Raw genomic sequence first — 13,525 nt, forward strand, 5'->3', positions numbered from 1 at the left:
CACACACACACAAAACTGTAAATTCCATTTCTGTCATTAATCAGCTGAAACCAAGTCTGATGCCTCCGATTGGTCCATGACTCAGTCGGGGAGGCAACAGTTTTACATCCTAAACTCTTGTTAACTACAAGATAATCTGCTGACCCTGTCTCCATGATGACCTTCACCATTCTGAGGGCAGATAATCTCCAGGACCTTAAAAATCATCAGTGGCAGTCATCAAAGCTGAATCCAGGCTATAATCAGGCTTTAAACCATGTAGCCTTTCGCCAGCCTCTGTCTCATTACAGAAGGTTCTGCAGCACTGAGGAAACTGGAAGGAATGTTCTGCAACTCCAACACACAAACAGCTCAATTGTGTGCAGGCTTCCTGTCACTTTCCGCACCTTCACTGACTACAATCAATGCACTACACGTCGAAAAATGCTTTTGCTGAAATTCCAAACAGATGATCCGTGGTTGGGTTAGTCATAGGAATGTTTATCATTTTTTACCAACAAGCTCACACTGCAAGTTTCTAAATTGTGCAGGAGTTTAAAATTGTGCAGGAGTTTAAAATTGTGCAGGAGTTTAAAATTCTGCGGCACTGATTCTCACTGAATCAAGTTGGCTATAATGCTCACTTTAACTCAAGCAGTTGTGCGGCAGTTACATTAAATGTTTTTTTTAACTAAATATAATAGTTGATACTTTGAGTCTTTTTATTTTTAATTCAAAAATCAACAGCAATAATGTCCTACCTCAGGCCCCGGCTTGCTTCCGTCAAGCTGCATCCTCTGCGATTCAAAGCAGGAGAAGCTGGCAGGCACGACTGTGCCTGACGCCTCTGCGCTCCTTCGAACAAACGGAAGGCGGAAGCCAGGGGGGAGGAAGGAAAAGACGGAGAAGTAGCAAAGGGAGAGGGGGGAGATGTGCGAGGGGATGGCTCCCCGTGATTCTCCAGCCTGGGGCCCTGGATTACCCTCTCCCCAGCATGGGGTGAGGATGGGTGCCGATTCTGGGAGCGGTTCCCTGAGTCAGGGGGAGTCGTGGAGAAAGAGTCCCAGCACTGGCTGCCAACATGGGGTGCAGCAGGGCTCACCTCCTCCTCCCCTGGCGAGCGGTATCTAATGTCAGCATCATCCACCTGGAACAGAAAAGTGAGAAATTGAAGGCAGTGAGAAGCAGCCATTCCCCAGACTGATTTGTTGCTCCTGTCATGGAACCTTTTACGTCGCATGAGCTATTTTTGACTTTTTACTTAAACACCAAAGAAAGAAAACACTGATCTCAGCCCCACTCACCTGGTCCACCAGCATGGCGTTGGCGTACACTCTGTCTTTGCCGTGTATCATCGCTGACAGTCTGGCAGCTGCAGCCAGAGTTGGGGATGAGGCTTGGCTCTCCCTTATAGACTGGCTTTTCTCTGCAGAGAATGAGGGAGCCACAGAGAGAGAGAGAGAGAGAGGGAGAGAGAGAGTGTGAGTGAGAGGGGATTTTTCAATATTACATTTGGTTTCCACAGCAACTCCCAATAACTCCTCACAAACACAGGAAGTGACATAGACATCCTGGGCAGTTGCATATCATTGTTCTGGACCAAGAGTCTCTGTATGAGTGTGTGTGTGTGTGTGTGTGTGTGTGTGTGTGTGTGTGTTTGTGTTTGTGTGTGTGTCTGTCTGAATGGCTCTTTGCACACACACGCGAATGGGCGTGCATGGAGTCGTGAGTGGGCATCTGTAGGCATGTTTTTTCCCCACCCTGCCTCCAATATAGCGGGTGAGTGGAAATAACTCCCGGTGAGCACACAGTAGCATTGACAGGAACCCTTCCAACACAGTGGAGTCACTGTGAGCAGTCGCCTGGTTTTGCTGTTAAACAGGAGAAAACACTCCTGCCCTCAAAACACACACGGCTCCCTCTGGGATATTGCTCTGTATAAAACACAGTTTCTCCACAACACAATTTCTTAGAAAGTATTTCAAGCCGAACGTTAATAACCAGAGCGCTCACTACAACGACCCTTTGATGAGACACTCGTGCAGCACAGTAAAGTATTGTTTCAGCTTATTTGCACAAAGTAGAGAAACTTAACAAAGTAAAGAGTGAAACAAATTGTGGAGCAAAAATTTCAACTCAGCAATAATAGAAACCAAATATGCACCGCCCTGAATAAAACACAAAATCTGACTTGAAATTGAGCTTTAAACTGGCAAGAATGAAAACTGAAAAATAAGTTCTGGGATCATGTGATAGGATTGAAAGCACCACAACAGCAACTAAATGGGCCTTTAGGTGTGATTCTCTCTCATCTGCTGCTTCAAAGGTCAAAACTGAACTCAGAACCTCAACTGTAAAGCAAACATGTTCACAAAGTTGATGAAATGCTCAGCAGACGTATACATTTGAACGTCTACATTTCAAAGACGACTGGGCAAGCACCATCTCCTGATGAGGATCATGTGATATGATCGAAAGCTCCAAAACAGCTACTAAAAGGACCTCGAGATGGGACTGCTTTGCCAACTGCCGTTTTAAAGGTCAAGAATAAACTTTAAATCTTAAAGGGTTTTTTGTGGTGTTTGTGACGACCACTGCATGATCAAAACCACAGTTTGGACCGTTTGTTTATGTGAAGTTCCAGATGTGCAGTAACTTCCACTGGGTATTAGAGCACATAACCTTGTTTCTGTCCAACTTTGTCCGATCTCAGCACCACACCGGCTGTGTGGCCTGTGTATTTCATCCACAGCCTGTGTAGTTGTTGACAAAATCTTTTCAACCCATCAGGAATCAGCAATATTGTCTATGGACTTTTTCATACCTATTTATTACCTCATTTTCTACCATCAGAAAATGTCTCTCCTGTCTCAACCAAGACAAATCAATCGAGAAAGATACAATCCAGTCTAGAAAGCACTGGAAATGTTGAGGCTGTCAAACTCCATTCATACCTGGCCGGTCATTAAAAGGACTAAGAAAATGCCATCGCCAAATTACACTACACTATTACTCATGAGTCTTCTAACCTGCCCTCTGTGCTCCAGTGAAGCTTCTAAGGAAGGACTGCATTACACATGTAAGATGCAGTATTGAATAAGACATTTCAGCTTCAGCCACTGTGAAAAAAAAGCGACATTTTTATCACATAAACAACCGGTAGTAACAGTGAAGCACTCATCACATTAACCACAAGAGGCAGCCTCATTAGTTCAGTTATATTATTACATTCGTAATGATAGTATCACTGCACAAAGGCCAAGCCATTCCTGCAATGATGCCAGCGGTGCAAAAACATGTCTTTGGCACTGCTGTTTCCACCTTCACTCTTCAAGCAGCTATCAAAACTAAAAAGATTCAACAGTCTTCTTTAAAAACAAATCCGTAGTTTTGAAGCTACAATCACAACACAAAACAAGAGAAGTCCAGCATTTGTATCAGAGAATAAATCAGACCAACAATTGGCTGAGCTTCCTGAAGGCGGTGAGTCCCATAAATCTGAGAGGCAGCAGGGAGTCAAGCAGACATTGATGAGGAAACCAGATGATCCCTGTTCCATCCACATCAAATGTAAAGGAACAGACTCAAATTCAACCACTGCAGGATATAAAGAGACCACTCCACATCATCCCTGAAGGATCTCTCATGATGCATGCTATGTAAGTTAGTATGGCCTGAAATTAGCAGAAAACGGCAAAAAAAATCGAAAGGTTACAACCTGTTCTTCTGTTACTAAAAAAACTCTTAGTTCCAACGGAAAACATTATGCTGAACATGAACCTGAATCCAGATCCATAAATCCTGCACAAAGTCATATTAGACCTTCTATTATGTATCTCTGGATTAGTTTTAATCTCACATCAAATCAAGAGAAAGGGTCAGATCCTGGATGTGGGTCAAACCGCTGTTTGAAAGCAGATACTGTTTCATATAAACCCACTTCAGGAACTTGACAGACAGGCCTAATAGTTCAAGTTCTGGGCCAGATCCAAAGCCACAGCTGGCTGCAACGGGCCCGATCATTCACACACCTCTGACCCATAAACACCGCCTCAGTGAACATTACTGTCAGGCGCTGCGATCTGTGTTTAACATTAGTTAACTGGGGGAATAACAGAGAAGCAGGGAGTTCATATTTCTAACAAGTTAAAACCTCACAAAATCAATCTTTCTGCCGGCGAAGCCGTCTTTATTGCTGAGACAGAGAGTGCCGTCTGCAGGTTGCCATTTCAAAGGGAGTTTTAAGGAATGCGGAGCAGTGTGTGGGGCTATTTGTATAAGATTTTTTGCTCACAGAAGGTATATTTGGAATGATGTGATATTCAGAGCATGTCCCTGAGCGAGAGCCAACCCTATACAGTAGCACTGCCTGGAGCAGCAGCGGAGAGAAAAAGAAGAGAGCCGGAGCTTTACAGAGGCCCAGACAAAGACAGCAGTCACTGCCAGGTTTCCAGAACAGGGCAGTTAAACACAGAGAGTGACCCTTCAACCCATGCACACCCCTGGGAGAGAGAGATCGAGGAAGGCAGGATGGGAAGGGGGGAGGCAGGGCTGTCACAAGGGTTCTTTCTCAAGGTTGAAGCTCTATGGCCAAACAAAAAGTTTAAGATAAACACAGAATCATAATTGTTAAATGTGTAAACCTAGGCTTGTTTATTGTGAATATAAAAGGATTATTTGTCCATTCTTTTATGATGTAAGTCATATTTTAACGCCGCACTAAACAACTGTCGTTTCGGAGAGGGCTGGGAGAAATTAGGAGCAGAGTAAAAATAATAAGCTGAATCTAAAAAAAGGAGAAAAATAATCAGAACAGAGGTTATTAACAGAGAGAGGTAATTATTTGACTTAGGTGTTCATGGAGGGCCGTTAAAATCATTAAAGCAATTGTTTACCAAAATCTACAAACCTACTCTGAGTTATGACACCTGCGGTCTCACAGCCCCAGTCCAAGCATCACATTGTGATCTCCCACTGTGTTTACATTTCAGTGCGTCACTCAGCCCGAGAGATCCGGGAAAAGGTAAACCCAGAGCGAACAGCGATCAGTCCTCAGAGTGAAGAAATAAACTTGTGGCACTGCACACCTGAAATCACATTTCACTTGAGCTGCAGGTGCGTTGTTACACCAGAGCTGCTTTACTTCAGAGTTTGACTTCTTCTTCTAGAAAAAAAAAAAGGAATGCCTAAATACACTTTAATATACAGGCAGGTTGAAAAAAGTTTATATAGTCCCGCTGTTCCTGCTCTTCAGCTGAACAGCACAGACAGGCTGTGTGCATAAAATTTTGCCGATGTCAATCACAATTAAGAAGCAATAACAGGGATAATCTTGCAGAGGTTTATGGTGAAAGATGAGGAAAAGACCACTGGAGTTGAGCCATGACACAGACATGGCAGTAACTTGATCTCACTCTGTGTCTGTCTTTCTCTCTCTTTCTCTCCCTCTCTCTTTCTCTCTCTCTCTCTCTCTCTTCCCAACACACACAACCCTTTGCACACAAGCAATGAACTGTTTAACCATCCTGGTTTCATTTTGTACTATTTTAAGTATTCACTGTAGCCCACCCATGACTAATGATGAAGCAACAAACTTGTAAGCCAAGTTTAAGCCTCTGGATTAACTTTATTTTGGTTCAGTTTCTGATAAATTGATGACAAACTGCGGCGAACTTCAGTGACACCTGATCAAAAACTGATTCTGATTATCAACCGCAGTTGCCTGAGCCCTGCACTTCATGGACACCAGCAGTCACATGAGGCCACAACTCCTCCATTCATGCAAACAACAGTGTGGACCAAGGATGTCGAAAGCCCCCCAAAGCACTAAATCAGCCTCGAGTGGACGTCTGACATTCCCCAACATACTGTCAGATATCAGGTTACATCACTGGCAAACATGCAGTTATCTCACTCTGATTGACTTGGTGCTGCAGTGGAGGCCTGTGAGTAAGAATGTGTAATGGGAACAGTCTAATTTTAACTTTATTGTTCCACAGTGAACAGTGAGACGTGTCTGCCAAGAGGCCAGTCTGCAGTAAAGTCCTCCATTTGCCATCTGTAACATGATGTAGCTATACGGCTGATCTGCGTGTTTACAGCCAGCAGCTTTCTCTCTGAAATGAATCCACATGCACCTAAAGTCTGTCAGACACATCAGAAATAAACATGTCAGAAACACATATTTCTGTCTGTGAAGTGGAAAAATTACCCCAGTCAATATTTATGGGAACTCCTGAAACTATAACTGTCAATGTGACCGGAGAGAAAGACAGATCTCCACATCTATTAATCACTGCTCTGTTACCTTTTTTTCCCGTCTTCCTGCGCATCCTCATCTTGGGAAAAGAAGGCCAGGAGTAGTTGAAAGGAGAGTCCGAATCCGAATCCATGATTTGCTGCTTTCGAGAAAATCTTCATCCAAACAGCCAAAGGTGTTTTAATAAATAAAAGAACAGTGCCTCAGTTTACATCCATTTCCCCACGGCTGAACAGACTAGCTGCAGCACTCGCTCTCCTTTTTCCAGAGCCCCGCTGTAGACACTCTGACACTTCAGGAGTGAGCCAGCATGTTCCCCTCTGTCTCCCCCAACCACCCCTCCCCCTAAAAATCCTCCCCTTCCCCCTTCACAGCCCTGAAACAACTGTCCGACAGAGCCGGGACCGAACCTTTTCCCTCTGCTCCTTTTCTTGACTTTTCTCTCTCTCTCTCTGTCCCCCTTTCTTGTCTTTCTGGCTGATCTTCTCAAATCTGTGCCAACCTCTGGGTCTCTTAAGTCGTTATCTCAGTCACTAAACCACCACATGCAGTACGAAGGGAGAGGGAGAGGGATCAGCACAAGCTGGCGGGAGCAGGGGGAGGACGGTACTGGCGGCTGGAAAGAGTGAGTGAAGGAGGGAAAGAAACAGAGAAACAAAGTCAAACAGAGGAGTGACTTCAGAACCTACAGTGAAGACAAACATGAGGGCAGACAGCTTAGCGGAGGTGAGTCTCAGACACGGGAGAAATCATTAACCCTGTGAGTTCATGATTGTCTCAGCGATATGCCAGACTGCAGAGATGCACACTCCACGCTCAAGATGCAAGCCATTCACTCCGAACATGCCCGATGCCACGTCTGAAGAGAGTCCTTCTCGATCACTCCGTTCTCTCTGTCTCTTTCTCTATATTTTAGCATGTCAAAGCCAAGCTGAGGGGGAAAGGGGTTTGGAGTGTGTGTGTGTGTGTGTGTGTGTGTGTGTGTGTGTGTGTGTGTGTGTATGTCTGGGGGGGGGAGCAGACTGCCAGGTCAGCAGCCTCACCATGGAGACAGCAGTAAGAGCCGCTGCTGTTTTCTTCTTCCATGCTGTTTTTTCCCCCATTTTCCTCCTCTTGCCAACTTGCAGGAGTACAGTGCTCCATTTGCAACAGCAACAATACAAGTAAGTTTGGCTAGAGGTGGTAAAAGCGAGAGAATGGATAGTGAAGGGGTTTTAAGAGACAAATCAGACAAAGGCGCTCTGGAGAGAGGCCAAACATGGGTTTATAAATTCACATAAATGAAGGAATGTGATAAAAAAAAGAGAGAAGAGGTGGATGAGAAGGGTTTTGTAGGCAGAGTATATGCAGAGGAGGGAAAAAGGTACACTGCAGCTATAGAAAGTAGCTTCTGTATGTGTATGTGTATGTGTATGTGTATGTGTGTGTGTATGTGTGTGTGTGTGTGTGTGTGTGTGTGTGTGTGTGTGTGGATGGGGAATGGTGGTGGACGGTGTTGGCAATGTACTAGTGAACATTAATGATGTCTTTGTGGGGTCTGTGTGAGGTTTAGTCCTTTTTTCCGCTCTCCAATTAGATCCCTCAGCTGGGGTCGGGGACTCTTGTTAGCGTTCCTGGTGCTGCGCTCATCGTCTGCTCTCACCGTGCCAAACGATCTATATCATAAATCCCTTTCTCTTGCCCCCCCACCCCATTACACATACACACACATATACAGAACTCCTCCACTCTCCTCTCCCTGGGGATCTGAACAAGCTGCTGGAAAACTGCATTCAGCAAAGCCCTGGCAACCCCCATTCAGCCACAAACACCCCCTTTTTTCACTTCCCCATACCCCTTGCCCCCTTCAGAGCGCTCTTCCCTACTGCATTCTCCCTCTCTCAAACACACAAGTGCGCGCACACACACACACACACACACACACACACACACACACACACACACACACACACACACACACACACACACACACAACAACCTCCCTCCTTTCTTCAGTTGTGGAAAGCAGAGCTCCCAGGATGAAGTGGCCTTTGCTGTTTGTTCACTAAACTCACATTAAAATGCTGACCTGGGAGGATGGGACAGGGAGCATGAGTGCATAAGTCTGTGTGTGTGTGTGTGTGTGTGTCTCTATAGGTATTTGGGTGCGAGTGTGTGTTTTGGGTGGGGTATTTGAATATTGGGGGCATTAGGAGGGCAGAGGTGGGGGAAAAGGGAGGGAAGAGGAAGGATGGAAAACGCAAAGAGAAAGAGAGCCTTTTCTCTTAAAAATTCAGAATTACTAAACTACTGTAAAACTACTGTAAACCTTGTAAACCTGCTTTGGCAACACTGTATTTACTTACAGTCATGCCAGTGAAGTTACAGTAATTTGAAATGGAGAACGGAAAGAGTTGACATCAATAAGACAGGGGGGACATGACAGCTACATTCAAAATTCCTCATCCCTTGCTGAAGCTCTGGCTATAGATGTTCTGTCTGTCTATTTGATGACGCATTAGCGCAAGAAGGCCGCCACATTGCATGTGATAAAAACAGACTGGAATCACAATATATGCTTCACCTCTTTGCCTGCCAGTCACTCGTAATGCCCGACAGCTTTGGAATGTCTAATGAGGAAAAGGTCAAAATAAGTGCTGTAATCCCAGAGGAATGGCATGTATAAAACCTGAGTCATTTTCAGTCTGAACTTTTTTTTTTCCTTCTTTTTTTATTTTTATTTGAGCAATTCATTCAACTTGAAGCAACTTGAAAGAAACTCGAAGGGAAACTTGAAGAAAAACAGTCTTCAAGTGACTAATGTTACTCGTCTGAACCACAAAAGGCTTTTGAGGGGATCGAACGAGGTCACCAGCAGCCGGTCTTCAATGACTACAGAGAAAATGTGAAAATCCTCAACCGGCCAACAAACACACATACGCACATATTCACAAATACACATATGCACATGTGCACATAGAGTACAAAATGGCTCAACCATATACGATGGAAAACAACACCAGCCACAGGAAGTTCAGATGCAGATGTCCAGTGCCAAGTGTTATAAAGCCTGAAGCCTCAGCTTGTAACCACAGCATTCTTACACTGAGGCATCAGTCTGCTCTGCAGCAATACAAGCCAATTATTAACCCACAGGATGTTCCCACTCTCAAATCTTTTCCCTCCCATCCAGAAGCAGATCACAGTGAAGCCACCTTCGGCCACCTAGTTAGGATTCATTCCTGTTCCCTCTGTCACTGCTGGCAGCAACAGAATGACTCAGGGTTACCTACAGGAATGTTCTCTACTTGTCATATCAAAAAGGATCCTTCCCAGTCACTGTAAACACTGTAAAAGTGACAAGGCTCCAAAAAACTCCAGAGCGAGGGGGGGGGCACGACGAGCCTGGGGGCTGAAATGTGATCCTATAGTCCGTGGGGATGGTAGACAGCCATAATCGAGGATCAGAACTGAGTTCCAAGCTCTGTTCAGGAAAGGAAATGTTTCCTGCAGTTGGACTCGCTTAACGATTGGAAGCTACTTGGATAACTTCCTATGAATATAGCACCACCTAAAACAACAATGATCACTTTCAGTCTGCACAGAACGTGATCTACGGCTGAGGCACCGCAAGCTCTAAAATTAAAACCAACGTCTATAAACAGGCTTCTGAGAAAAGGAACCTTGCTTAAAAAGGAACTTTAAAAAATAAAATCTTTACCAGAGACAGACTGCGATGGATCGTCTTCTTCGTCCTCCTCATTCAGGCAAAACATTAGTGGCTCCTCATAGTCCTGAGTGAAGAAAAGGGAACAAAAGCAAGAGCAGAACTAAGTACGGAAAGGCAAGTGTTTGGCGAGTGCCTAGGTGTGTCACTGAGAAAGATTAATTAGGTAACCATCTGGTATCACATAAAACAGGTCCTATTGGTTAACCAGAATCATGTGCACATGCCACACGTCTCAAAACATGAAATGCACACTTGACCGCGCACAAAGTCAGCTATTCAGTGGCGCGTGCAAGGTGCCAATTCCAACACCTTAACAATGAGAGTGAAACAATGTGGAGCATTGAGCAGTCAGTGCCTTGTTCTCAAGCCACGACCACAGGTTGCCACTGGCAAATGCAGATGTTCATGGAGATTGAATGGAGCTTTGAGAGTTTTAAAATTTGAAATTAGAGGATTTTGCACCTGTTGTTGCAAAAATAGACAAAGGCACATCATTTTTCTGGAAGGTTTTGGCTCAGGTAAAGTTGTTTAAGCACAAGTTGTAGGGAAATTACAAATAGTGCAATATATTCTGGTACATATTTCAGTCTATAGCTCTGCATGTATGTTCTTTTTGTTGAGATGCATCAAATACGCACATTTTCTTCTACAGCAGAGTTTCCTCCATTGATATCAGGATACAGAGCTGAAAGAGGAGAAAACATATTCAGACGCAGCCATTAAACTTCAAACGACACTCAAGTAAGCACAGATGTTTGTCAGTTTTTAACAATACCATGTCAAGTCTTAGTTTTGTTTCCTTTTCATAACCTGGGGGGATCTTTACCGTGTGGCCTTGATCTCCTTTGTTTTCATTTAACTACCATGTGCATCCCAGATCAAAGGACACAGTGTATGATCGCTTACCAGAAACAAAACTGCGACATACAGAAATTAGTGTACGGGTGGTTTGATGTGTGGCATGGGGTCACATAAAAATATAAAGGCAGGAAATGTAGGAGAGCTAAGTAGTGGCAACCCATAAAGGATATATAGGTTGGGAGAGAAAATCAGAGACAAGAAATTATGACAGGAAGAATATAAAATGAAAGCAAAGGCTGGGAAAAGATTTAATGTTATAAGAAGCAACAACCCTAATCTGACTGAGGTCTGTCTGTGCCTCAGCATGATGGCATAAAACACATTCAGTGAGGACCGATATAATGATGCCAGCTGCCTCAAATGTTGCTCTATAGATAGGGGAAGAGAACTAGAAAGACAGAGAGGGAGAGGGGACACACTGTGTATTTTTAGCCTTGCTAGCAGCATGACACTTGGTCTGTTTGTTGGTTGGTCCACCACTTTAGTTCTGACTGAACATCCTAACAACTATTCACTGGCTTGCTGTGAATGCCCAGAGGCTGAATCCTAATGACTTTGTTGATCCCCTGACTTTTCCTCTAGCACCACCAGCAGGTCAACGTTTTCTCTTGTCCAGTGAAATATCATCTACAGCTACTTGATGGATTGGCACAAACTGTGGTTCAGATATTCATGATCACCAGACAATGTATCCTAATGTCTCCTTCTGTATAATCCATATGACTCTTGTGGTCTCCAGACTTATCTTGTAGCTCCATCATCAGGTGAAAATATACATTTGTCTGATTCTTTGGTTTATGGTTCAAACAGCAAGAGTTATTGCTTAATAAATGACAATCATAAAGCACAATCAACTAATCATGCATCATCTATTAATAAACTAATCTGTCAGCATTACTTTAACATACAGGTTGGTTGTTCTCTGGATCTTTTCACAGACTTGCAGCCCCTGAAACCCCCAGAGGAGGGCAGTACAGTCCTATCAGTCTTGTGGCCTGATAGCATCTAGCCTCATTAAACACTAGAACAAACACACTAGAGGGGCACTCAGAGAGTGGAGACCTAAGCCAAGGCTAATGACAAACAACATACACCACACTTCTGAGAAAATAATTCAAATTTATAGCAAAAGATCTGGATCTGCCCCAAATTTTAACAGGTTCTTCCCTGGATCATCCCTCTGCAAAGTTCAGTACAAATTGGTCCAGTATTTTCTGCCCAACAAATAAAAGACATGGGTGAAAACATAACCTCCTTGCAGCCCATTGCAACATAAAAGAGAAGAGTTTAGATTGGATGGCTTAGTTTCACCAAGCCTCCCAAATCCCACAAAGCAAGCAGATTAGGGAGGGTATGATACCGTTCTCTGCAGGATCATCCACTAGTTCTTCCTTCCCTAAGAGGGTCTCCACCCGTTCCCTCCTTAGTGCTTTCACCTGATGGAGAACAGACAATGCTTTGAATGAAGATATACATTAAATAACATATACAAACCGCAGATAGACCGATTTTGACTCAAAGCTTACTTAATTACACAATCCCATCCGGCTTTATTTTAACAGCACTTTCAGGCAAATCAGTTGCTGCAAACAACGGTGTCTGTTAATGCATGAAATTCCCTTAGAAAGACCCAATTAGTGATTTTTAAGTCCATATTAATAACAGGTTCATTCTAATACTTGATCATAATCATTAATGTTGTTTCATGTCAATTCTTGAGCTTATAGATATTACTGATGTAAAGAACTCTTTACAAGCATCAGGCAACACTCGCTCGCTCACCTCTCTGAGGAAGTCCTCATCTCTGAGCCGGTCTCTGAGAAGCAGGATGTCTGCATGCCGGCTTTCCTCCGAGCTCCACCTCAGGTTTTGCCGGATGGTCAGAGTCAGGTTCCCCGTGTCATGACAGAACCTCAGCAATCTGGACCGGTCTGCCCACACCTGGGACAGACCTGCTGGAGGTGTAGCTAGAGGGTTGGGTGGACTGCAGCACAACAGGTGGATTTGTTTAAATCACAAATCCCATAAAAATACTCTTAGATAATACTGTTTTTATCATTAAAAGAATGATTAGAATACACAACTCATTTCTAAAAGTCCTGTCACTCAGTGAATGTGATCCTCCTGGTTTTTCAGGACATGTAAATAGGCCTATAAAGCTGTGCTAAAGATTTATGGATCCAGATTGAGCCCAACTGATGGAGCACAAAACATTCCTCAGTTTGACAGGTAACAGGTTTTTAGCATTTTATGTGTTCGTAAACTGTACTTCGAACCAGTATACTTACAGTATGTGAGAATCTAAAGAATGCAGATTATCTGGGGTAAGTGCTGACTTAAAACCAAATTGTTTCTACATTTGGACTGCTTTCCCTTGCTGTTGTGAGTGGGAAAGCTCTGCACAAACCGCATACTATTACAGGAGAACAGTGATTCATTTGTCAGTGTCTCTCCCTGAAGTGCCCTGCTGGAGCTTATGAGCTTACTGTGTGAGCAGCTCCAGGAGTTCGGTGTTGCCCGCTGCCTGTGCCAGCTGCATCGGCGTGACTCCCTCTTCGTTTGGCAGACTGACAGCCATCAGACCCCCCGGCTGGCACAGCAGCAGCTCCGCGAGCCGACACAGACCCCAACGCACGGCCAGGTGGAGGGGGGACTCCCTGGGACTGTGCTCTGGAGATGAGGGGAGAAATATAATAACATAAATGATATTCTGAACA

The 13,525-nt window shown here is 44.2% G+C and overlaps 1 protein-coding gene across 9 annotated transcripts in view; it reads right to left on the reverse strand.

Moving 5' to 3' along the window:
• Positions 1-13,525, reverse strand: part of LOC130169934 (rho guanine nucleotide exchange factor 28-like) — a 39,679-nt gene that overhangs the window by 16,548 nt on the left and 9,606 nt on the right. For 7 of the 9 annotated variants that reach the window (XM_056376990.1, XM_056376991.1, XM_056376992.1 and 4 more), the window contains exons 6-12: positions 13,295-13,478; positions 12,591-12,792; positions 12,169-12,244; positions 10,586-10,632; positions 9,939-10,011; positions 1,284-1,405; positions 741-1,126 (exon numbers count right to left, since the gene is read on the reverse strand). In XM_056376990.1, the coding sequence (XP_056232965.1) occupies positions 741-1,126; positions 1,284-1,405; positions 9,939-10,011; positions 10,586-10,632; positions 12,169-12,244; positions 12,591-12,792; positions 13,295-13,478 (1,090 nt within the window). Of the gene's footprint in view, positions 1-740; positions 1,127-1,283; positions 1,406-6,286; positions 6,545-9,938; positions 10,012-10,585; positions 10,633-12,168; positions 12,245-12,590; positions 12,793-13,294; positions 13,479-13,525 lie in introns of those variants that run through there. The other 2 variants (XM_056376995.1, XM_056376996.1) reach the window with 1 other exon arrangement.

This window comes from Seriola aureovittata, chromosome 5, assembly GCF_021018895.1.
Source record: "Seriola aureovittata isolate HTS-2021-v1 ecotype China chromosome 5, ASM2101889v1, whole genome shotgun sequence".
Classification (NCBI taxonomy): domain Eukaryota; kingdom Metazoa; phylum Chordata; class Actinopteri; order Carangiformes; family Carangidae; genus Seriola; species Seriola aureovittata.